Raw genomic sequence first — 26294 nt, 5'->3', positions numbered from 1 at the left:
ACCTACAGTGCAGGGAACTGCAAAGTGAAATGTCCAGTCGTTCAGTTTAAGCATGCTTAAAAACAGAATACTACATCATTCACCATCAACAGCAGCTGTTCAGCACTGAACGGCTGTTGCTTAGAGCTTCTACCCACTTGAGGTTTTTTTAACGGTGCGTTAACGCTGCGTTTTTTATGCGATTGTCAATGGGACTTTCTAATGTTAAAAATCCATCACAAGTTGGTGCTTTGCATTTTTTGAAAGACACGTTTTTAACATTAGAAAGTCCCATTGACAATCGCGTTAAAAACACATACAGTTACGTGTAAAAGGGCATTAAAGCCTCATTTACACTTGTATATTTTGCATCAGTCTTTGTAAGCCAAAACAGGACTGGATCCATAAAATTCTTTCACTATACTTATTTCTGGGTTTATGCTTTCTGGTTTTGGTTTGCATATTTTCATATTACCCCCGCTTCCTGGTTCCATTGGGCCTGCTTGTAAAGTCTGTGTGCTGGATGAAAGTCTGGTTCTGTTCAGAGTCCAGTGCTCGTCCTCTCCTACACAAGTCTATGGTAGTGCGCGCGCACAGTACTCTGAAAACTTCAGCATGCAGACTTTATGGGCAAGCACTGCGGGACCCAAGAAGCAGGTATGAAAACTACAACACCCAGCCCCGTCACCTCCCCAGCAGGTGTTAAGTTTCTTTAAACAACGCGCTTCCGCCATTGTCCTATAAAAAGGGTCTGAGAGACTACTTTTGTGTAGTGTACCCACTTGTTGATTGCTAGACATGCCTCTATGATGCCTTAGAAGACATTTTGCCAAGTTAACAGACTTTGAGAGGGGGCGCATCATTGGAGTAAGAGAAGCAGGATGGTTGTTTCAACAATTGCCCGATATGTAGGCCATTCTGCTGTTAGGTAGTGCTGGAAGCAGTGGTTACCCGAAGGCACGCACATCTGACAAACAGGCTCTGAACGGCCCAGAGAGACCACCAGTAGAGAGGATTATATTATACACCTACAAGCATGAGCAGATCCCTGGAGTTTTGTTGTCCACCATCCAGCTACAGATGTCACCTTCATTTTAGAACTCGGTCTCTGCCCCGTCCATTTCCAAGCACTTAGCAGAAGGAAACTTAGGGTCATGGTACCCAATGCATATCCTGCTATTAATATCTCAACAGTCTTCGTTTGCAGTTGTGTTGTAAACGAGAAATCTAGACTTTTGCGGACTGGTATAATCTTCGGCAAAGATTCTAGGTTCTATATGGGAGTGTTCAACAGTAGTGTTAAAGTATGGAGACCTTGTTTTAAGCATCTCAATTCCGTTTTTGCTGTGGAGCAACACACTGCCACAACTGCTGGTGTGATGATTTGGGAAACCATCGTACATAACAGTCGGTAACCCCTATTAGTGGTACAAAGGACAATTTCAGCTCACATGCATCACCTCTCATGGCGGGGCTACTAAGAGGCAATTTTCAGCAGGATAATGCTCTGCCGCACACAGCGAGCGAATCCCAGGAATGCCTACTCTGCCCGGTTGCCACACTTCCTTGGCCTGCCCGGTCAGGAGATATATTGCCAATCAAGCATTTATGGAACCAACTGGGATGTCATCTTCAGCAGCCTACAAGTGTACAGGATCTAGAAGGCCCAGTTACAGCATCTGTGGGCAAATGTGCCGCAGGATAACATACAAAGTCTGTAAACCTCCATACCTGACTGCATCTGATCATGTATCCAGGCTAAAAGTGGTTCAGCAGCGTAGTACAGCCTCCTTAGAATTGTACGTTTTTCTCCCAATAAACTTACCCTTTCACTCTAATATTGTAATCAGTTAATCTACTTACATAGATCATTACATTCACAAGTATGAAGTATTATTTGATTCCAACACCACCTTCTTGGTGCGTTATTTTTTGGGGGCAATGAGTGCATCATCAAATAAAATCCAAAATGATGTCATACTTTGCTGTTTTATTTGCATATCACGGTTTTGCATAGATATTACAAAACAGTATAAAGCTTATAAAACACATTCCTTTGTATGTCAGAACTTTCTCCTTTATAAAAAGGTTAAAAAAATGAGTAGCAGATCTCTGCAGTTACTATATAAAAATGAAAACTGGTAATACGAATGTCAGGAGAATAGTAAAGGAACGGTTAACACAAAGACAGTATTCACAATACTATTAATAAGGCAGTAGATTAGCCTAATACAGTATTTGGCTTTAACGGCAAATAAAAAAGGTAAAATGAAAGGTATACAACCCGACAGGCTGAATGAAAAGGCACACTTCAATTATGCTTGTATGTTAACATTACACAGTCCCTCTTCACAAAACAGTAGAATGATAACAGAACAGTTTCACTACAATATATTAAAGCAAACATAAAATGAACAGACCACCCTGGGCGCCTTTTGATTTAAGAAAACAAAAATGTACAGGGTTTAAGAAGATAAAATAATTACAGCTGGTTTTGTCATTGGCTTGGTTGGGCTCCCGAGAAGGATCAGGACAACCTTCATGCATCTTCTCCTTTTGCTTTGGGTGGCAGTTGAAGGCTAGGCATAACATTTTTGCTTTTGAAGAAAACCCAAAATTACTTCTTGATGCAATGACATCCATGAATGATGGGCAGATACGAGTGAAATGACCCTTCATGACCTTACACTACTCTATATAACAGAGTGTTTAAGCATTTTTGGTACAGTACTGTATATTGCTAACTTAGGCGACTATGGCAGTCTTAGGAAACAGAAACAAATTCCACACAAACAAGTGAAAAAAACCTTCAAAATATTCATTCTACATAGTTCACAGCTTTGCCTTCTATATATGCAAAACCTAAGATTCTCTTATCTAGTGCAACTGTGCTTAGCAGAGCGTCATCAACGGCCCAAATGACCATCTGAGCAACCGCTAATTAGAACATAGAATTCGTTTAGCACTTCACAAGTGCTTCTGCATGATCGGAAGAGAACGACTCTCCTTGTCTTTATAGCACTTTCCTCACTCAACAATGGCACTTTCTCCAAGCACATCTTTATCCACATTTGTACATTCTCACTTCCTCAGCACTGTCTATGTACACCTATTTACACTCTTTACAATTCGTCTTCATTTCCAACTTCCTCCATACTCTTCATTCGCATTCCCATAATTCTACATAATGTGTGCCATCATGAAACAACTTTCTTTCTCCTTCAAGGTCCATCTCTTCTCCTATTCAATGTCTATTCACACAATCCCGATTCGAATGGTCTCTGAAGAATCTAGAAGCTGGACTGAAGGAGTGTGATTCGGATGGGTTCCCTTTCTTCCTTGCAGAAGTCAGCGACTTTACTTATAGTCAGTGGGTTATAATGCAAGTCCTCTATGAGGAAATCATAACTTGCCACCTGTCCATTACATTTGGGTAGAGCAGAGCTCTCCTGTTTTGTGACTGGCCCGTGATCTCTGCTCTCTCCCGGCTTTTGTGTTGGCCAGTTCTCATAGTGTAGTATATTGTCTGAATGTCGACTGCTGACCCGGTTTTTGGTCATATCGGGACTAGAGACTCCTTCAGAACAATGCTGGTTCGGAACAGAGGAACAGCCGTGCTCATCGTTCTTTGTATAGGTTATTTCACTTTGAAGTGAATTGGTTGATGTGGCTTGGCAATGGTCCCTGACTTCATGCTTTTTGCTGCTGTGGGAATCTTTCAGAAAGTCCCATGGGTACGCTTCATCTGATGTGGAGACGTCACTGTTCGTATCAGTGTCATCAGCTAAAGCTTTGGCTGTAGAGAAAAATACAAAAACGAGTTAATCAATGTCAATCATCTTAATTCTTTTCTGACTCGAGGTTATTAGTTCCATTCAATCCTTGTCAAGAACTGTATTAGGTTAAACACATTCTTACAATTTAACCACACATGAAAGCCATAATATGCATAGTATATATATCAAAACATAAGATGGTGTATAAGCAGTTGGTTTTTTATTGGAAGATTTGTAATATGTGACCCTTAAGTTTTTATTAATAGGGATCTAATTGTAGAGAGTTTGCGCTTGCTTTTATTGGACGGTTTGTACCATGTGACCCATTAATTTTTATGAACGAGGATTCAGGTGTAGTTTTGATTGAGGACAATTATTGAGTTTGGACATTTAAAATTGAACTTTTAAAGTGCTGGTTTTATATATTTCAATTGATTGGTAATAAAGAAGTGTTTTTTATATAGATTTTATATGTTTATAAATGGTTGTTGATTTTATGTGTTTATGCATTTTATGTGTGGGGTATTTAATCCCTTGAGGACTAATGCTTTTCGGTCCAAAAGGACAAGACACTTTAAGGATTTTACTTCAGCTACCAAAATTATTTTTCTGCAATTTTTTTCTATGATTTATAGGGCTGTCTTTTCACTGAAGTTTTTTCAGGGGTAAAAAGCTAAAAAAATAAAAAAAGTTTAAACTTATAATAATTTTTTTAACGGAGTATTTTCCGGTAACAAAGTACAGGAAGGGGTTCCTCATTTTGTTTGACATTTTGATATACAAATTTGTCTAGTCTTGGATTTCAAGGTGTATATGGTGACTGTATATTATCCATCCATTTTTTATTTTTAATCATCTGTGTCCACCATGACATCATACAAGACCTCTGAGAGTCATTCACAGTGTCTTTTATTTCACACCATCCATGGAAGCACCAGTTACAGAGGCAAATATTCCCTTGTAGCAACAATATTCACTGACAGAGTTAAGCTGGGAATGCTGGGATCCTGAAGCTTCGCCGTTGCAGAGAGCACCCAGCGGTTACATGATCATTGAGCGATATGTAGTCTGCAAGATATGTCAGAGGTGGTTAAAAACAGCTTCTGCCTTCAGGTCCTTGACTGTAACAGCAGAGGATTCAACCTGCTCCTGCTACATTGCGGGAGCTTTAATCCCTTAAAGACCAGGCTGTTTTGTACCTTAAAGGGGTTGTCCCACGGCAGCAAGTGGGGTTATACACTTCTGTATGGCCATATTAATGCACTTTGTAATGTACATCGTGCATTAAATATGAGCCATACAGAAGTTATTCACTTACCCACTCCGTTGCTGGCGTCCCCGTCTCCATGGCGCCGTCTAATTTCTGTGTCTTCTGCCTACTTTAGACGCGCTTGCGCTGTGTGGTCTTCTGCCTGGTGAATGGGGCCGTTCCGGCGCGCTCGCGCCGGAGAGCTAGTCTGCGCGTCATCATCGTAGCTCCGCCTCTGTCACGTGGTGCCGATCAGCCAATGAGGTGGCTGTATCGGCAGTGGAACGCAAGACAGGAGAAGAAAATCCACTGTGCACCATGGGAGAAGACCTGCAGTGCACCGTGGGAGAAAACCAGGGGCGCCATCTTTAAAAGAAGAAGCTGCAGAACGCTGATGCAGGTAAGCGAAATGTTATTTTTAAAAACTAACAAATGCTTTCTTTTTAACAGGGCATAATGCAGGGGTCTATCGAAAAAAAAATTTTCGATTTCGCCGCGGGACAACCCCTTTAAGGACCAGGCACTTTTTAGGAATTTTACGGTCCTATTTTATTTCCCTTCAGCTACAAAAATTATTTTTGCTGTTCTTTTACTCGTGACATAGGGCCATTTTTTAAAATATTTCTTTCAATTACTTTTTTCTGTTTTGTAGTTTTATTGATTTTAACATTTTGTAGGTTTTTTTTTAAAATTAAGGTATTTACGCTAAAATTAAAAACGGGATTCTCATTTTGTTTCGGACGTTTTGATATAGAATATATATGGTTTTGCATTACAGGGCGCATACGGTGATGGTTTTGCTTGGAGTCAGCTTTGGGTTATTTTCTTTACGTATATATTTTTAATTTTATTCTGTAACTAACTTATTTATGTAATTATTATTTTTTACTATCTATGTCTCCCATGACATCATAAGACCTCTGGGGGAAATGCACATGGGGCTTTGTGATTTTTTTTTTTTTTTATTTGACACTTTCCCACTCTAGCTGGGGCATCCATAGGCGCCCCAGTTACAGATGAAAACATCCCCCTGTAGTAACAATAGTCACTGGCAGAGCTGATCAGGGCCTGCTAAAACCCTGCAGCTCTGCTGTAGCAGGATCCCCCGTCGGTCACGTGATTGCTGGGTCAAGTGATGGAAGAAACACTTTCACTTAGTACATAGCGCTCATTGGGCGCTATGTATCTGGGAAAGGAGAAGGCAGAATTTGTTAAAAACCACTTCTCCCTTCTCCTCTGGGTTCTCAACTGTGACTAATAGCTGACAACCCGACCTGCTTCTGCTTGATTGCAGAAGCTTTAATCTCGCGCCGTATTTCTGCTATCGGGTGGGATTAAAGCTCAGGCAAAGCGCCGTAAAATTTACAGCGCTTGGTCCTTAAGGGGTTAATCCCATGCTGTATTTTTACCATCGGCTGGAATAAAACCCAGGACCAAGCGTGTAAATTTATGGCTCTTGATCCTTAACAGGTTAACAATCATGGAGGTTTCTGGCCATCATGCCTTGGAAGAAGCCTGTTGGCGAACCTCTGGGTCAGGCGGTACTGGCGGCGTGAAGCCTATTTTTCTGAAATGACTTAATACACATGGTTGAGATGATGATTAACAAATTTGTGCGAAAGCAAGTGTGGAATATACTGTGTGTGATCCTTTCATTTAGCATTTCATGCCAGCTGGAAATCTCTGTCCTGTGGAGATTGTAACCATCTACTGGATCATAAGGTAGCAGCCATATGGACGAGATCCTGCAGCGTTTTCTGCAGTGTGTGAATTAGGAGGAATTCTTGAATCATCTGCTCTCTCTATTTCCATCGTCATAGGTGAGAGATAATATGCGTTGCTGAGAATTTGCTAATTATCTGCTCCCTGGGATTTATTTATGTTTTTATTCTAAACTATTGCTTGTTTTTTTTCTGGACAACTTCACTTGTCAGATACCATACCATAGCACCAGAGTTCCAAAATGGCACTCCCACACCACCCTGAATGTATTTCTTTTATGCAGTTTTGGCAATGAGGGCCCCAAACCATATAAAAGTAATAAATTGGAAAATCTCTAAGTTCTGTTTACATCTGCGCTGGAGGCTTTGTTCACAGAAAGTTCCAGATAAAATAGTGTAGCATAATTTACTGTCTTGTACAGTAAAATACTGGAGGGCATGCTGGAAGCTGAGTGGATACAATTAAAGTGAATGGGGCATGTCTGGCACCATTTAGGTCCGGCACGGGCAATTGTTTTGGTCACCCCAGTAAGGGTACGAGGGACAATGGCAGCTCAGCGATATATTCAAGACATCCTGCAGCCACATGAGTTTCTCTCATGGCAGCTTCCAAGAGGCATTCTCCAGCTGTATAATACCAGCTGCACACATCAAGGATGGGTCACAGGAATGCCTCCCTAACTTTGCCACACTTCTGTGGCCTGCCTGGTCTCCAGATTTATCGCCAATAGAACATGTATGGGATCATCTGCAAGACGAAGTTCAACAGCCTACGAGTTTGCACGATCTAGAGGCTCAGTTACAGCAAATGTGGACCGATATGCTGAAGGATACCATACGGAACCGGTATGCCTCTATGCCCACCCGTATCACGTTATATCCAAACTAGAGGCGGAACAACAGGGTACTACAGCCTCATGCTTGTCCGTATCACATCTTATATCCCAGCTAGAGGTGGTACAACAGGGTACTAGACCCTCCGTGCCCACCTGTATCACATCTTGCATACAAGCTAGAGGTGATACAACAAGGTACTAGAGCCTCCATGCCTGCCCATATCACAACTTGTACCCAAACTAGCAGCGGTATAACAGGGTACTAGAGCCTCCAAGCCCACCTGTATCACATCTTGAATACAAGCTAGAGGCGGTACAACAGGGTACTAGAGCCTCCCTTCAAGTTTCTACAATTCTCCTTTTGCTCTGATATTGTAATCCCTTACTTATATCAATGTTACAATCACACAGAGAACGTTTCATTCAACTCCGACAACTGCTTCTATGGAATTGATTTTTTTTCTGACTGAGTGTGTATGGAAGCCTTTTGGCTAGAATATCCCTATTGAATAAAAAGTGTACCAACAAAACGCAGAGTTGGAAAGAAAACAAAAATCCTTACAGATTACATAAAAATGGTTAACTGTAGGAAAGCAATAGTTTAGTAACATTGTCACCTGTAAGGATTTTGCCACGTTGTGAGGCCTCTGAGGCAAGCGTATAGGACAGACTGACAATCCGTTCCCGCTCTCCCTCCATTGAGATGGTGTAGCCTTCATCAGGGCTAAAATGTTAAAAAGCACAAATTAACAATAGTAAAATACAGGACATATATGTTAGATCTCAAAGTCATTCTACTAACAAAGATAGAATATGTTCTGCCTACTAGTATTCATGGAAGTACCTGGTCCTAGACATGATTGTTTTCAGTCTGTCTCCACTCTTTGGCATTCCTTCTATGTCTTCAGACTGATTTCTGACAGTCGCTGTGGCTTCTTTACCTGATCTGAGCTGCAATTAAAAGATTCTGTATTCACAGATATGCCAAGACTTCACTCCGAAACATGCCACTTCATGGAGCAGGACTGCTGTGGAGTACTGCATGCATGCAACTGCCAAATACCCAACATGCTCCAAACCTATCACATTACATTCTCATAAGCCGCTTCAAGCAGATTCTTCTTCTTCTGAGATCCACACAGCGAGCTCATAGTCAACACATAACATACAGTCTCATGCCTGGCAGACGCGACTCTGTGCACCCCCATGCCAGCATAAAGCAGCCTTGTCAGTTAAAATTGCCTTTTAGGCTAGCCCTCAACATATCCCTGCAGTATATTATAATGCAGCGTAGAAGCAATGGATCTAGCATGCAAACAATACTTTGTTTGAAGCTTACCCCCTGCTTATTGTAGCTGCCATTGTGCATATCTTTTTTCAGTTGCATGCACGCAGCAGTGACAATTTTACTGCTTGTTCTTAACGGAGGAGTCACCTTTACCATCGGAGAGATCTCATGACTTGTTACTGAGGTAATGTTTTCGGTCTGCGGTTCCATGACAACACTGTAGGTAGGGTCCTCAGGCAATGTATCCGGTGAGGCCTTTTTAGCATTGACGCTTCCAGACTTTCCATGCATTGCTGCGGATGTGTTGCTAGGGTAGAAGGAAGCAGTGACCCTCACCAGTGTTGGTTTTCTTTGTTCTGTAGACGTTTTATCTACTTGTTGAGAACTTGTTGAAGAATCCGAGGAAGATGATCTCAACTATAGGAAGATGGTAGATACAAAATTAGAAGAGATCTACAGCATGCAGATGTGGTGAAATATGGCAGTACGTTCTTCATTTCTGTGCAGTTCTACCACAAGGCAATGAAGCATTACATACTACCCATTAAGATCAAATTTGCTGTTCAGTAATAGATGAACATGTTGGGTCCTCCAGAGAATAAGGCCTTCATTGTAGCTGCTCAGTGCTGTGGCTAAAATGAAAGGGTACTGAATGGAGGGCCCTCCTATCAACTCAGAATTCCTTAAAGCGACCCTCTGGCTTCGGGACAAAACTCTGTCCCAGAGGGGGAAGAGGGTATATTACTTGCAGTTCTTTTCTGCCGTCTCTCCATTCTGCCAGTTCCCAGTCCTTTTAATTGGCAGTCCAAGATGGAATACACAATCTTCAGACTAACTAGTACCCCAGAGTGCACTGGTAGTGTTAGACTACCAATACATTATACATGCTCTCTGATTGGGCAGAGCTGCTCACTTGATCAGCACTGGGCAATCAAGCAGTACATCAGCTATTTAGAAAATTGCAGCAGCCAACTCAGACAACCAATAAATCGGACCAGGAATCGGCAGATCGGAGGGATGGCAGAGAATAACTGTAGGCAATATGCCCCCTCGAGTCTCGGGACAGAATTCTTTCCAGAGACCGGAGGGTCACTTTAACAAGATGTGTAAAAAAGGGGTTTTCTAAAATCAGATCATTTAAGCATAATTCAGTACTAGATATCTCAACCTATTGTTAGCAAAGACAGACAAATAAAGTTTTGGGCAAGTTAGAAATTAGGGGCTACCCACATTATACGCTGTCACAAATGCTGGAAACTAAGGGAAAGCTGCACAGAATCCGTATTGGCCTCTGCTTGAGCAGAGGGTATAGTTTTTTTTCTTGGGGTTCCGTCTAAATCTCATTTGAGGGGGGGAGGGAGGGAATCATCCATAACCCAAGACATACACAAAAACACCACGTTAATAGCCGCCAATCAATCATTTAAAAAAAAAAAAAAAAGAAAAACACAACCTTTACAACTTGCAAAGTATTGCTCCATCATGAAATACTCACTCTGCCGCCTATTGGACCAGTTGTGGACCTCTGGGAGTTTTGACGTTGTGCTGTAACACCAGGCTTGGGTTTCTCATGAATCTGAGCCTCCTGATGCCGGCGCATTCTCTCCATCTGCTCCTCAGCACTCATTCTTTGCTTCCGAACTGTTCCCATCTCTGGCACATTGGGTGGTGAGGCCTTAAAAAAAAAAAAAAATATATATATATATATATATATATAATAATAAATAATTTATTATAAAAAAATATATATATGATAATTAAAAAAAATATTTATATATATATATATATATATATATATATATATATATATATATATATATATATATATATATATATATATAGTGAAATTTTTACATTTTGGCTGTAATAAGGAAAAATATACATATTCACCAATAAATACCATACCTTTGGCTCTAGAGTCATCTTGTGACTGGTAGGTATTGGTATTGGGAGGGAAGACTGAACTGGTCGAGCATCTGCCACATCCTTGATAGGCAAGGCAGCATCTTAAATACAAGAAAGTTAATAAGATGACTCAATATATTATAATGGTCTTGGCTATATCAAAAAGTTTTGACATTTACATACTTACAGTGTGGTAAAAAATGACAAGTTAACTTTATTCTGTGGTTCACTATGATTATGGCAATAATATATAAAGCTTTCATTATGTTTTACTAGTAAAAATATAATGCTTTTCACACCAAATTCTGACCCAATAACATTTTTCTGTTGATGGCGCTGTCTGAGGGCTTGTGTTTTGCAAGGCAAACCATAGTTCCCATTGATACAGTTATGGGGTACACGAGGTTTCATAATCACTTTTTATTCAAGTTGTTTCCTCGAGTATCGGAAGTGACAAGAAAATCTACAGTTCTGACACTGAGCATGTTTTTTTTTTTCTTTATGGCATTCACTGCTGCATGTTAATGCAATATTTTGTTGAAAGTTTGGACCTTTAAGGATGCAATTCGATTGCTGAGCTCTGTCATTGGCTGCAGCAGTCTGACATCTGGTACACAGGCTGCTGCAGCCTGTAGATATTACAACACTGGAAGATCTGGAGTCACCGTACTATACACAGCGGGGAGTCGGGAGAGGAGAGAATAAGTTGGTTTGTTACTTTCAGACATGGAGAGCATGTCCAGCTAAAATTTGAAGAAGTCGGACAACCCCTTTAACACTTAAAGCATAGCTATTGTACTGATCTACAAGAGGTAACAGGTGTGTGCATCCATTATTTACAATAGGTACTTTTACATGAGTGATTAGGGTTGGGACATCGACACAAAAATAATCGATAGCCGATAGTATTGATTATCGCTGAACAAATCGATTATAAAATATTGGTGGAAAACTATCGATATTTCGATAAATCGACTTTCTTAAATGCGGTATAAAAATAAAACCGGTCTATGGTTAATAAAGAAACAATCAGCAAAAAAAAATTATAGTCTTCTTTTAAACCGTTAAACTGTTGAATTTATTATTAACTTCTAACTATTACTAACATCCTGAAAATATATTAAAGTTACAAATGAAAATAAAGAATTACAGATGAAACATATAATTAAAATTAGGTATATGAGAAGAAGTTTTTTTTATCATCGGCCCCAATAATCGGTATCTAATGAGCCAACAAACACACTGAAACAAGGTCCTGCCGCCTACAAGGAAGCCAGAAGCTGGCCGCAGGACCTGACGGGATGTGAGCATGATTTGTGGGGCTGCGTGCCCTGCATTTTTTCAAGTTGCCGCTGAGGAACCAACGGTCTCCATGGCAACTTGTAAACAATGCAGGGCCTGGTAATGAGAACGCAGTCCCCAGAAAACAATTGTAATTGCGTTAGATGGGTCTCCTATCTTTTCTATGGTCACTGCGTTTGCGTTAGACGCTGAACACACGACACATCTCCTTTTCTGGATGTGACCTTCGTGCGTTCAGCACAGCCCTCCATCTGCATGTGGAAATGCTTTCCTTTAGAAAGCATTGCCCACAGCCATCGCATTAGACGCAAGCGTTCAGAGCCTGCGTCTAACGCGATGAACAAACGCATGTGGAAAAGGGGCCGAAGACCCCACTGTTTTTGAGAGTCATGTTGCCTGGAGCAAACCTTATTGGTGAAAAAGAGTCACCTCACACTTTCCAGAAGTTTCTAGAACTTGTTTATAAGTTCATTAGTGCCTCCAGCAAAACTCCATCCTGTACCAACACAAAGGAAAGGCAGAATGTAAAGAAAGAAAATATGGTCACCGGACCACAAGACACGGTTTTTCTTTACAAAAATCGATATTATATCGCCTTAAAGTATGAATGATACCGATAGATCGGATATAACAATATCGATGAAAAGTATCGCCAAAGCATTTGCGATATATATCGATATATCGGTTTTCGATGTCCCAGCCTTAAGTGATTTGTGTTAAAGCGCGATGCTACAAAATAGATTAAAAGAAAAAAGAAAAACAAAACACCATCAGCTCCTATTTTTTGTCCGATATTGCTCATTTTCTATGGCAGTAAGTAAAATCGCCTTGCACTTCCATGCAGATCAAATTGAACTGCACTCACATGAAACTTGTTTTTATTTTCCCTATTGAAACATGCAATTTTCACAAGTATGAAAAAACGTGCATGGAAATCACATGCGCAGAGATGCAATGTGTCTTTCCTTACAAATCACACCGCAATCACAGAGAAAATCAAAAGTGTACAAGTGTGATATCCATCAGAGTTTCTCCGACCGGTATTGCGCTTGCCCATGAAAATCTGGCCTCACTTCAAACAAGTCTCAGTGGTTCAAATGTGTGTTAGGCATCCTCTGTATTAGCGCTTTCAATGAATATATACATTTCTTTTTTCTCTTTTTGGTGGAGTAGTGGGGGTCCATTTTACTTCACCTCAGGCAGCAGAAAGGCTTGGGGCACCCCTGGACCTGGGGGATTAAAACTAATAAGTAACTTACCACTGGGTACACTTGGTGACTGTGGCGCTGCTGCACTGTCAGGCTGCTCAGATACTCTGTCTTGCTCATTCTATGAAGGAAAAATAAATATTGAATTCCCGTAGAATGAAAAAAAATGCAATTTATCAAAGCTTAGCCAAAATACAAATGCAACAATTAAGGATATGTTGTATCAAAACTGGCCCAAAGAAAAAGCGGAGTAGTTACCCATGACAACCGGTCAGGTTTTGCTTTAATTTTCCAAAGGGTGTCTAAAAAATAAGGTGGGTTGCGGTTGGTTGGCAACTACCGCACTTTTCATTGTGCCAATTTTAATATATCTTCTACATTTTTCCCAGTTCCTAATATTTACAGGTTTTTTTTGGAAAACTGCCCAAAACTCTAAAAAAAGGTAAAAAAATAAAATAAAATTTGAAAAGGAGATTTGTACATGGTGATGTGTGATCACCAAGTATCCTACTTTCAGAAGGTTCTTTGCTATATAAAATCACTCTGCTATAGAGTTACACCAACCTGTTCACCGACTGTCCTTTTACTTAGTCCTTCAAGCTGAATACCGGATGTTGGATGATCCTTGGGAAGAGGAGGTCTGGGAGGAATGGCTTCAGACTCCTTTAAAAATAGAAATTGGTGTTTTATTCACTTGGAAACAACAACAAAAAAAATAATTCTAAGGGCTGATCCCATTAGTCCACATATAATTTTAAAGGAACAATTTATTTAATGGTGACCACAAATTCATAAGATACATATTTATAAGTGTCTGGAGTTGCAAGGTATTCAAAATCCATCTATGTTTTAGGATATAAAACAACTGGCTTACATTGTGATTTTTCTCTTGGACAAAAGGATTCAATCCAGACGGATGGTGGAGAAAACTTCTCTGTAAGGTTGCCGGGGTCTCACTGGCAGGCGAGGGTGGCATCATCATTGCTGCACACAGATACATTATATTAACCCAGTGAAAAGATTAATTTACTACAAAGCTCCCCCTCCAAAAATGAAAAGTAAATCTTGGAAGAGGAAGGGGGATAGAAAGTAAAAGTACTTAAGTACCAGGATGTCTTGATGGATCAGGATTTACATGAAAGTTGGTTTTGTTAAAGCGGAGGCCAGAGATGATGTCATTGATCATCCAAAGATCCCTCTGAGCAGCTGCCTGGTCCTGCAAAGAAAAGAAATGTTCTAATACATCAAACATCTGACACAATCTTTAAGCAGGGGTGTCTTTACTGGTTTCTAGGGTATTTATGGGAGTCCCCGGGGTTATTTACCTGTGGATGTCCAATTTGACTAACGCGTTCTAACGCCTCCCTCACTGTGTGCAGTTCATTTTCTAGCATTCTGTATTCTTCCCATGCACGATCTCGGTCCTGATTATGAAAAGCATTTCTTTAGGCCTTTATTTAGTGATGCCATGATTATTAATATATATATATATATATATATATATATATATATACATATACATATACTATATATATATATATATATATAAAGACGAAAGACCTCATTGACTCATTCACTGACTGACTCACTGACTGACTGACTGACTCACTGATTCACTGACTGACTCGCCAAAAGTTCTCCAACTTCCCAATGTCGTAGAAACATGAAATTTGCAACAAGCATAGATTATCTCCAAAATAGGAAAAGTAATTGGGTCCCAACTCGACTATTCAATTCTAGCGCAAAAGAATTGGCGTCGAAATTTTGCGTATGGAATCTAAATCTCTCACTTCCCAATGTCATAGAAACTTAAAATTTGGCACGGGCATTACGTCATAAATAGGAAAAGTTAATGTGTCCCAACTCGATTATTCAATTCTATGTGCAAAAGAATTAGCGTCCAAATTTTACGTACGGAATGTAATTTTCTCACTTTCCGGTGTCATAGAAACGTGAAATTTGGCACGAGCATTGATTTATGTCATAAATAGGAAAAGCTAATGGGTCCCAACTCGATTATTCAATTCTATGCGCAAAAGAATTAGCGTCCAAATTTTACGTACGGAATGCAATTTTCTCACTTTCCGGTGTCATAGAAACGTGAAATTTGGCACAAGCATTGATTTATGTCATAAATAGGAAAAGTTAATGGGTCCTAACTCGATTATTCAATTCTAAGTGCAAAAGAATTAGTGTCCAAATTTTACGTATGGAATCTAATTACCTCACTTCCTGATGTCATTTTATATAAAGGAAACGTCGCATGGTTGCCTCCATGTGGTGTTTCCTGGGTAACGCAGAGAACTATGCAAAATGGTGAACATATGTTTTTCCGGTTTCTCTAAAGTAACCACGACTTCATAAGATTTTCCGTGTGAACACCAGATAAACACCAGTACCAAAATTAACTCGGGCGAAGCCGGGTATATCAGCTAGTTGGTTTATAAATGGCCAACACATAATTTGCGCTAACAGTAACTGAAAGTGCAGGTGGCATCTTTAGCCTAATAGAACCTTTTTACATAGGACCGTGTGTGCCCTACGACTCTGGGCATTTTGGCAAAGTTTGATAAGGGTTATTCCACTACTTTAGATACAGGTACATGATACTATTTGAGCTGTTACTTTACATACAACATACATTTGGTAAATACGTATGTGTCCACCCTTTCCTTTCTTAAGCTTCATTAAGGAATAAATTTCCTCAAAATACAAAATTGATACATTCTCATGCCACTCAGTTGTACAAAAACTTTATATTATTATTGTTTACATTGTTCACACCCATCACAAAGGAGAGCCTGTGGAGGACTGGTGGCATCCTGTCACAGGCAAATATTATAATTTTTCATTTGTTCATTTTTTTAATTATGGGAGCCTATGGTGTCTTTCTCCAATCAACTTAGGATATGTCAAGTCAAGAGAAAAAAAAAAAAGATTTTAAAAAAGTGTACTAATCTATAAGTTAACGTATTTTAAAGAACAAATACGTTTTTAAAGGGTTGGGCCATGATTGGAAGTTAGTTATTCTCGATGCACAGGGAAAGGAGAAAATGTCATATCAGTGGAGTGCCATCACTGGGACCCCTACCAATTCCAAAAATGGGGCTTTGGCGAATAAGGGCAGCAACGAAGATAGCCAAGTGCTTGAATCACAGCCATCTCCAATTGTCACATTAAAATGAATGGAGCGGAGTTGCACATGTGGAATCACTGCTACCCTCACTTCAGGGCGCACCAAAGCCCAGTTCTCGGGATCAGTGGGGGTCCCCGCGGTCAGACACCTATCCAATTTACAAGGGATAATTTTTAAACATGGCACAACCCTTTAAATAAAATCTGTATTCGAGAGAGTGGTCTATATGGAAGATGTTTTGCAAGGTCCTTCATTTAGAAGTCTGTTAAATCTTGGGCAATTTATCAACCGCATACCTTTTTTTTTTCATGATCTCTACACCTATACAGGAATTCCATAGGTGAAGAAATGCTTGGCAATGAGAAAAGACTCACCAAAGAGAGATCGCACAGTCTGGCCCGTACATACACCAGGTCATCTTGCAGGAGCCTCTGCTGATACCAGATGTTCTCAATCACTTGCTCCTGACCCTGGAACTCATCAAGATGTTGATGAGTTAACTGAAGGGCATCCTCCAACTTTTCCTAATGCAAAAATACAAAGTGATATGTTAGTATGAATATGCTAATGAATAGTATGAAGATGAATCACTTGCATACAGAGATGGCTCTGTATAGCAGAAGTCTTTGTATGCCTGTATTGCCCACATCTAGGGTAGCGGTCCTATTATATATTGGAAGACTCTGGCCCAGGTGAAAGAACCAGTTTTAACTACCACTCTATTGTCGATCCACGCAAACTCCTCGGAGCAGCAGATCCAGGAGCCCTGAGCTAGTGATCGGTGGGACCTCTAGGGATTTAATATTTATCACCTATCCAAGAGATAAACATTGGTCTACTATGCAAAAAACTATGCTTTAAATACCAAGCCACAAATAAAAAGAAGAACTACCTTTTCAGCTCGAAGATGAGCAGATTCCTCCTCAATTCCAGAGAGCAGTTTATCCTGACCACACATTTTTGTCAGTAGAATCTGTAATTGAAGTTAAAAGATGAATTGTGAAGCAATATTATTGGAGAATAAAGAGATTTCATTTTTTCTTACATTATCTCATCTAGGAAACAACCCACTATTTTTATTCTGTATTTCTGTACAGTGCTTGCTTTTGTATTGGAAAAGCAGAAAAAATAAAAAGCCATTTGGAATCATATTGTTAACTCAAAATTTTTGTTCCCTCTCATTCCTTGTCCCACTGGAGCCAGAACTGACGGCAGAAAAATAGTAGTCAACAGGATAAGCCATAAATGTCTGAAAGGCATGGGTATCAGAGGTAGGAACACAGCAAGCTACGCGGTTTATGGACTACAGAGGCTACAGAAACAGCACAGCTCACAGTGCTACATTGTTTAAATAACTCCTTTTTACGTCGATAGGCGTTAAAGAAACGGAGTAGAAGAGTCAACTTAGCTGTTACCATAAAACCAGGCTATCAGTTGAAATCTGGATGCGGTGGCTATCAGGAAAACAGCAGCAGGATGGAGTCTAAGGCCATGATGGGAAAATCCTTATAAGCTGCACTTAGACACCCATCAAGAAGCTCTGAACAAAGCAGTTATATAGCTTTCCCAAAGGTTTTGCTTGGAAAGGGGCTCCCAGATTTGTTTGGTCAAAGCCTAATAGTAGAAGGCTTCCCCACAGAGGTGTATTACAACCATATGAACACAACCTTTTTTGGAGTTACATTCAATACACAACACTGATTCTACCCATCCATCCATCGAGATGGTTACTGAAAAACAGACACCTCACAGAAGCTCAACTTTATATAATACTGTATACAATCTTACTCTGTATACTAGTAAACACTCAATTTAGACCTTGGACACTGATCATATTATAGTTCCACTGATCATATATGAGCTCCTAATACTATAAGAATCATATAGTTACGATATGATCCTTATAGTATTAGGAGCTCATATGGGCAAACTAAAAAACAAAAGACCTTCATGCACAAAGTATAAATACTTACATCAATACTGTTCTCTGCCACCCGACCTTGGTATGGAGCACGGTCACGATACTGTGTGGTTCCTGATGGCTAGAGGATATAAGGACAAGCAGAAACAATTTTTAGTAAAAGTGAATGGGACAGGACAAGACAAACATCTTACATTTGCTAGTTAAAGGGAACCTATGACCAGTTCTGAAAAGTTTAAATCATTTACAGCTACAGACCAAGAAAGTAGAGCACATTCCTAGGCTTCTCTTGTTATAGTGGGTCAAGCCAGCATACCTTGCAACTTGACTTTTAAAACTTCCCATCCTCTATACCAATAGTGCTCGAACAGCTTAGACCATCATCTCTCCTGTCTACAATGTGCTCTACAATCCCACCCTCTCAATGAATGAGATGCATGAGGTCTCCTACAACATCCGCAGCACAATCCCCTGATCTGAGGTCCTGATCGGCACATATACAGAAGAGTTTGTCTAGCCCTATTGTGGGTAAATTTGACTATCAGCGTATGTTCCAGACCGTGGTCATGCAAGATTTAGACCATCCCGTGGAAAACGTAGGAGAAGTCATCTACATCACTAATCAAGAGAATGCCCAGATTACGGAGCGCACTGCAGGCAGGATACATGTTCCAGGGCCCACCCAAAAGGACTGTTTGAACACTATTAGCAAACAAGGAAAGTCTACATTACAAGGTACTGTATGCTAGCTTTACTAACTATAGGAATATAAGCTTAGGAATGCGTTCAACTTTTTCGGTCTGTAGCTGCAGGTGGTTTAAACTCCCTCAGAACTGGAGACACATTCCCTTCAAAGTAAGTTGAAGGACTGTTAAAAAAAGCAAAAGTGTACAAAGACCAATAGTGAAGGTCCTAGAAGTAGGACTGTGGACCTCAACCCTATTACATATACACTTTGCATTGATCTCTAAACATTTGTAATATTATAGAAATCTCACCACAGTACTCAATGACATCCGCTTTCCAACAGGTAGATGTGGACGGTTGGGACCAGGAGGCAACGGTGGCAGCTGCGAATAACTCACTGAGCCCTGCAGTGCAATAACAGATTTGCTTTAAATAAAATGTATTCCAGTCAAACCTATGGCTGTATGCTTTGCAATGACGTGTCACAAACTTCAATTCAGTACTCAGATAATGCTGTATTATGGGCCTCACCACAATTGGTTAAAGTCCATGCCAACATTAAAAAAAAATGCTCAATTTATCTTTTGTCTTGACAATCCAGTACAAAATTAAACATGCTTAACAAGTAAGCATATAAAATAAGTTAGCAACTATGGTTTTCTCTAAAGGACAATGGATAGAAGCAGCCTCCAAACAATTGTCCAACCACCAGGAACTATAGGAATATTATATCCAGGATAGCCTGACCTAGCTTTAGGAAAGAAAAATGTATCTACAATGAGTAACACCAGTATCGAGAGAAATGCTTGGCCAGATCCTATTTGACCTTTCTCACCTTGATGTTAGATGACCCTATCACCATTTAGAAAAAAAAAGGGATATTTTTACAATTACTTAAGTTTTTTTGAAAAATACAAAAAGAACAGATTATTATTATTATATCAACTCATACAAAGATCCACTCACCATCTTTGACAGGTGCCGCGGTGTGGTGCCAAGACCACGACCAGAACATATTGCAGGAGGGAGGAATGACCTCTCTGAATACTATTGGCAGAAAGAGATGGAAAACTTATCAAAACAGGAAAACTGTTGTATTAAGAATTTTTCCATTTGGTGTAAGCTCTGCAGAACTACTACAGGAAACAAAAGCTATATGTATGCGGTAATCCTAATATCCAGGTGTGATTTTATATGATCCATTTATAAATTATATACTTTAATGTAGATCATTGACGAATTACAAAATACAATATGAACTGCATCCATAAAAGTTGCATACCCTTTGTCCTTGGCTCCTATGTCTTCTTAGTGAGGGAGTCAAAGACAGTTCTGCAGGGTATTCTTCTACTATTACCCTCTCTGATGGGGTGTTTGGTCTGATTTGCATTCTGTTGTTGGGATACCCATGGACTCTAGAAGGTATATTAATTCCACAACCATCCAGCCTTTCATCTTCTGCCCCCAAAGGTTGTGATCTTCTAGTATACCGATTTGAACCTTTTGCCAGTGTAGATGCAGTAAAAGAGTCATCAGATGGCAGAACATCGTACCTATCAGATGGAGTTTGAGGCCTTGATGCAGACTTCACAATGTGATTTCTAGTTCTGGAGCTGGTGACAAAATAATCACCTTGTCTTTCTTCACCATGTCGGATTGTTGCAGAATTAGGAACTCTGTCCTCTGAAGGTAGGATGTCTACTCGCCCAATTGGTGTATTGGAGCGAACGGTTATTCTTCCCAAAGACGGAGATCCAGTGACAGCCACAAACACATCCTCATTGGACGTTTTGTGCTGCCGTGTTTGTATTTTTGGACTGAGGCTTGGTGTAAGAGGCATGTCTCTCTTGGTTGGACTTCCAACATTTGCCTGAGAACTCTCTGGATAATGAGGAGATTTCTCACAAGGCAAAGGGCTTCCATACTTCAAGTTAGGAGGAGGACTCCTCTTTATCATCCTGTGTCTAGACACTTCTGAAGGGGTTGGTGGAAGAGATTGTGATCTTGAGGCCTTAATTATTCTCTGAACTACATACTCCACTCTTTCTGGTGAGGGGCATGTTGTGGTCCTTGATGGAGAGCAAGGAAGCTGGGACATTTTTCTTCCATCCTGTGTTTCCAGATGCTCAGCTTGTGCTATAAATTTCTCATCTTTTAAGTTCCAGTTGCGCTCTAATAGGTCAGCTCTATAAACATGAGTAGGGACAATGGCAGGAGAAGAAGGCGCAGAGCGGGAGTGGAGAGAAGAATATTCGTCATGTGGACATTCAAATCCCTTGGGTGGATGTCTAGGAGGACTTTTGTCTTGGTAAGGCCTGTGAAAATAAATATATAGTTATGGTTTATGCTAATGGGATATAACAAAATATTAAATGATGCATATGCAAGATCACCCAAGTAGAAAATGAACAGTTCGAACACCACTACAACAGATGCTTACACTGACAGACACTTATGAAAAGGCACCCACTCTTCATCCTCAGGAATGGAGTCCTTCCCTTCTGTAGACATCTTGGATTCCACTTCAGGTCTGCTGTAAATGAATTCCACATTCTTTACGCCGCTTTCTGGTGTGGGTGGTGGAACAGAACCGTTCTGGGATATAGAAGTATAGTGTTGCATAGCATCTGTTAAAGACTCCCTCAGCCCACTGAACAGGCGATCTTTCTCCAAGTCTCCATTTCTGTCCTGGTCTGGAAGGCTGTCCCTGGAACTCGCATCTTGTGATCTGGTTTCAGACAGATTGGCAATTTCTAAAGATTCTGCACTCTTTCCATCATCTCCAACAGTATTTATTTCAGAGTGGGAGAAGTCTTCATAGCTGGCATATAGCTCATCCTGTGGGCTTAGGTTGTGACCACGGCCTCCCCTGAAAGGAACAGATGACACAATTAAGGTCATACTCCTCAACATACATTATTCTCTCTTTAGTGTTGATCTACGTAACTTTCATCATATCAGTTCTCCTGTGAGACCTCAGAGACAAAGATATTATATATAAATTTATTTTCAATTAAGGAAATAAGGGTGAATACTAAATGAAAATAACCTTAAAAAGCCACGGAAAAAGCCGATTATACAAAATAATAGCAAGAGGAAGTATTGGGACTGGTGTCCTAGCAGGCTTCATAAAGGCCATGCATTAAAGGAAATTCACAAAGGGTAGTTTCACATGGGCGAGAAAATCATAAAAAAGCAGATTATGAAACCATTGATTGACAATGGTTTCCTTCCCATCTGCGATGTTTTAACTGATGCGATGTTGAGGGAACAAAAAATGTAAAAAAAAAAAAAGGCATTGCCGACGCCCCCCCAAAAAATCGCGGGAACAGACGCAATTCTATGGGAAAAACAACACATCTGGAACTCATTAGGTCAAATAGCCATTTTAAAATACATGACCCGCATGCGTTAAAAGTACAGTAACATTTTCCGATACGGGAGGCATGCGTAAAAATGCATACACCTGTGTAAAGGAACCTCAACTACCTCCATCTCAGCTTCTTCGCCCTCACCATGTAAAATAAAAAGACACTTTTTGGGAAACTAAATTGATGGCCTATCCTTAAAAAGAGCCAGCAACATGTGATCAATATGGGGTGAAAGTCCACCCTTCCCCACACATAATTAGCCGGATTTATAAGTTGCAGTGCTCCCTTACATGTAGCACTCTTCTGTCCCCCAAAATGATCCCAATAAACACCATTATAATTCAAGGGGTGTCTATCAGGCACCATTAGTGTACATTATGTTATGGATCCGGCACGGCGTCACAATGTCCATTTATAACAAAGAAAGCCTTAAAAACGAGTGCCTAAAAACGTGCCTCGTAGTCTGCATTTCACAACCATCTCTTAGGCGATCCTACCATGAGAACCCACTTACAATTTTAATAAGCAGTTTTACTTTGTGAAGTATATGATTCAAAGCGTTAAGATGATCCACACGTAGGATTCACTTCCGCTAACAAGAACCTTTCTTTCTGCCGTCTGCTGAAGCCAAGGGTGTCTCTTATATCTCTCATCACGTTTATTCATACTTTCATTAAGATTCTGTCTGCGAGCCAACGTGAAACTACAGAAGCTGCTCTGCTCACAGAGTTTCGATGGCTTCCATACATACACAATATTAAGTCACCCAATATTCATACTTGTTTTTGTTGTCACCAACGACCAGAGCAGATTGATTCATGGCGCGGATCCAAGCATTCATGTCTTCCTGAGTGTCGGCTCCAAAGTAATAAGTCCTCATGCCAGGATGTTCTGCCTGAAGGGTTGGAGGACAATAATGCTGGTTACAATGTGCATGGCGATATATGCCATTTATACAGTCTTCAGCGCAACTCCTATGTATATACAAAATATAGTATGTACAGCAGACCTTGAAACTGAATCTTCTGTTTTTTACTTCTCTTGGGTTGGCGGGCAAGATTTCATAACTTGGTAATAAAATACTGCCGAGAACCGTCTCCTCTCTGCTGTCTGTATAGAAATACAGAGGAAAGAACATTATTGTAGCAGCGAAAGATGTAGCATTTTACGGCAAAATTGTAATACAAAGGAGAAACTCTAACAAGTAGTTTCCACTTTACCTCTATAATAAAACAAGCAGAAGTCCGATAGCACGAACCACCTCCTCTTCCATAGTCGTAAGCCTGCACTGTCCTATATAAGAAACAAGGGATGATGAGAAGCCACAATCACAGAGACGAACGCATAGGGCTCCTTCACATGAACGTATTGTTACAGAGTATTCCGTCCATGGAATACAATGTATCAATCTGCCATAGGTGGCCATGTTGCCACTCACATGCACTAAGCAAAAAAAAGTGTAGAACATTGACGTGTATGAAGTGCACATACTTGCCAAAATAGTGCATTGTGATTGTCAGCACGCAGCAAGTACGCAATATCATTGCATACTTCCGTGCACAGGCATTCTGCGGGTAGCACGCAGCCAATCTCAGCTTTCTGAGCCTGGCCTTACCCCTTACATTAATTATATAATAAACATGCAATGCAATAGTGCAAAACATTGCCATTGATTGATGTAAAATTAGGACTGAATACATACTGTATGTGATTTTCTAAAGTGCCACTAGAGGGATGCAGCACCTTTCACAACTAATGTTCTCTCTACCGTTGTACATTAATACTTGTGGCTTCTATTGTTTGCTGTGGCTAAAAGCATAAAATAAATTAAACTTACATTTTCTTTCAACAACTACGTAGCATCTATGTGTACATGGGAAATTTGTATCATTTTGCCCTCAAAATGCTCAACCAACAACTACAAATGCTTATTATAACCACTATGGCAGTGTAGGTTTGGTCTGTTCTATTTTCCCAGTGTAAAGAATACTTTAGATTGGCTTTCAATAAATAAGATCTTCTCCTTTAGTTCTATCCTGAATAACGGACTACGTTTCACAGATACCAACCTGTTTATAGAGCCAGCCCCGAATCACCACAGGAGAGTTGGGGTCCCTCTTTATAGAATATTCTCTTTTTCCAAACGTGTGTACTCTCTTCACCGATCTGGTTGATGGCTAAAAGAAAAAACATTAAGGGTCATGTGAATGTTAGGGTTCAGCAAATTTAGGTTTCATGTTCATTGCTGCAGATAATAAAAATCAGATTTGTCATGTGTTCTGATAAACGATAGAGGAAGGAAATGAACTGGAATGTGCGCCTCCATCCAGCAGCTCCCGACAGCCAGGCTTTTTCCAAGCATGCTCCAAGTTTCTTTTCTAACAACTGTCTGGATGACCTGGACAAGGATCCATCCAAATAGTCTCATCTTATTAAGGGTCAGACTGCTACGCCCGTGGATCCTCTGGTTTGCCCCGACTCTATAACAAAACCTTTTACGGAAAAGTCAAGCAGAACACAACCCTATTCACAGCCAACATTGGAGCCAATCAGCAGTCATGATTTCTTATGGACCGATTCACAAGTAACACATTCGGCCTAATTGATACATCTGTACAATGATAGGGTTTACCATGTACTTAGATGGAAGAACATCCTATTAGGGACCCAAGGAACCCCCAAGTCAGACACTGCAAGCATGTATAGTTGCATCTATACAGCAGAACTGTCAGGTTATGGTGTGATCACAATCCGTTATGTTGGATATTTACCTAAAATCTCATTAATTTAACACTACATTGGTTATTATACAGCTGAAAATGATAACTTCCGTATTTCTAGAAGGGGTGCAGCACTTTGCATTTCATGCTTCATTCCAGAAAAGTAGGGGGATCTCTACGGATTGCTGCAGGAATACCACATTGATGTCTACAAATGGCGCGATACAATGACATGCTGAAATGTTTTTCCTACAAATATGAGTAACCAGACCATCATCTAAGTGCACGCAGTTTCACTCCCAGTATATCTAGTTCTCCAGTGTAAAGCTGGATCAGGCGGTTTTTGTAGACTGCACTCACCTTTGACCCCTGGCTTACTGAGGCGGTTGTGGCAATGCTGCTGGCCATGCTAAGCCCACTCCTCGGACGCTCCATTTCTTCAGTCATGGTTCACAGGTCCTAATGTAAATGGGATTTTCACTTGCTGGATCAGGAGTTCATAAAAGGCCCTGTAATATAAACAGTTCATTAATGATCAATTCTGAGTTACTCAGCCAGAAAGTGCATGCGAAACAGGACTGAATCATTCATCCAACAGGTTGCAGGGAAGACTGAATTGCTCCTCCTAGCTAACAGTAGCTTACACGGTGGCCTACATAAAGAACCAGAACTTCATTTTTTTGCACTATTCTACAGAAGTCACACAGGATGACTGCTGGTTGAGCAGCAGATCACTTAAGGTCCCTTTACACGGAACAAACGTCGCTCCGTACTTTTACACAGGAGTGATGGTTCTGTGAATGGAGGTGGAACGGGCAGCAATCGTTCCGGCCCGCCTACTTCTATTCACTGTAAACAGTCACTCAAAGTTTGAACAACTCCTGTTTACATGGGCTAAAAGTAGCTTGGTCAATCACCAGAATGGAGGTTCCGTGTCCTCAAGAGCCTGGCAAAATGAATGGCGCTTCAGCATGCATGCTTGGCCACCACTCCATTCATTTCAATGGGAGCACCAAAAATAGTGGCGTTAAAGTGCTCATCAATCTTCGAGGAGCCCATTGAAATGAATGGAGCGGTGACCAACCATTCACGCTGAAGCGCCATTCGTTTTGCCAATCTCTTGGGGGGACATGGAACCCCCATTATGGTGATTTGTGACGGTCCCAGTGGTTGGTATAGGGGATAACAATATTAC

The 26294-nt window shown here is 40.4% G+C and overlaps 1 protein-coding gene across 4 annotated transcripts in view; it reads right to left on the bottom strand.

Annotated features, from left to right (window-relative positions):
- Window positions 1-1952: 1952 nt before the first annotated feature.
- LOC136632689 (pleckstrin homology domain-containing family A member 7-like) overlaps window positions 1953-26294 on the bottom strand; it is a 212777-nt gene continuing 188435 nt past the window's right edge. For 2 of the 4 annotated variants that reach the window (XM_066607737.1, XM_066607735.1), the window contains exons 2-24: window positions 25460-25608; window positions 24449-24556; window positions 23600-23672; window positions 23389-23489; window positions 23159-23274; window positions 21449-21877; window positions 20291-21323; window positions 19975-20055; window positions 19320-19412; window positions 18374-18442; window positions 17293-17373; window positions 16775-16924; window positions 14590-14688; window positions 14372-14480; window positions 14139-14248; window positions 13829-13927; window positions 13316-13385; window positions 10755-10855; window positions 10345-10524; window positions 8901-9266; window positions 8406-8512; window positions 8179-8285; window positions 1953-3775 (exon numbers count right to left, since the gene is read on the bottom strand). In XM_066607737.1, the coding sequence (XP_066463834.1) occupies window positions 3270-3775; window positions 8179-8285; window positions 8406-8512; window positions 8901-9266; window positions 10345-10524; window positions 10755-10855; window positions 13316-13385; window positions 13829-13927; window positions 14139-14248; window positions 14372-14480; window positions 14590-14688; window positions 16775-16924; window positions 17293-17373; window positions 18374-18442; window positions 19320-19412; window positions 19975-20055; window positions 20291-21323; window positions 21449-21877; window positions 23159-23274; window positions 23389-23489; window positions 23600-23672; window positions 24449-24556; window positions 25460-25546 (4275 nt within the window). In that variant the 5' untranslated portion in view covers window positions 25547-25608 and the 3' untranslated portion in view covers window positions 1953-3269. The remainder of the gene's footprint in view (window positions 3776-8178; window positions 8286-8405; window positions 8513-8900; window positions 9267-10344; window positions 10525-10754; window positions 10856-13315; window positions 13386-13828; window positions 13928-14138; window positions 14249-14371; window positions 14481-14589; window positions 14689-16774; window positions 16925-17292; window positions 17374-18373; window positions 18443-19319; window positions 19413-19974; window positions 20056-20290; window positions 21324-21448; window positions 21878-23158; window positions 23275-23388; window positions 23490-23599; window positions 23673-24448; window positions 24557-25459; window positions 25609-26294) is intronic. The other 2 variants (XM_066607738.1, XM_066607739.1) reach the window with 2 other exon arrangements.

This window comes from Eleutherodactylus coqui, chromosome 6 (genome assembly GCF_035609145.1).
Source record: "Eleutherodactylus coqui strain aEleCoq1 chromosome 6, aEleCoq1.hap1, whole genome shotgun sequence".
In the NCBI taxonomy this organism is placed as follows: domain Eukaryota; kingdom Metazoa; phylum Chordata; class Amphibia; order Anura; family Eleutherodactylidae; genus Eleutherodactylus; species Eleutherodactylus coqui.
The sequence above is the reverse complement of the archived record's forward strand: the minus strand, read 5'-3'. Positions and strand labels throughout refer to the sequence as shown.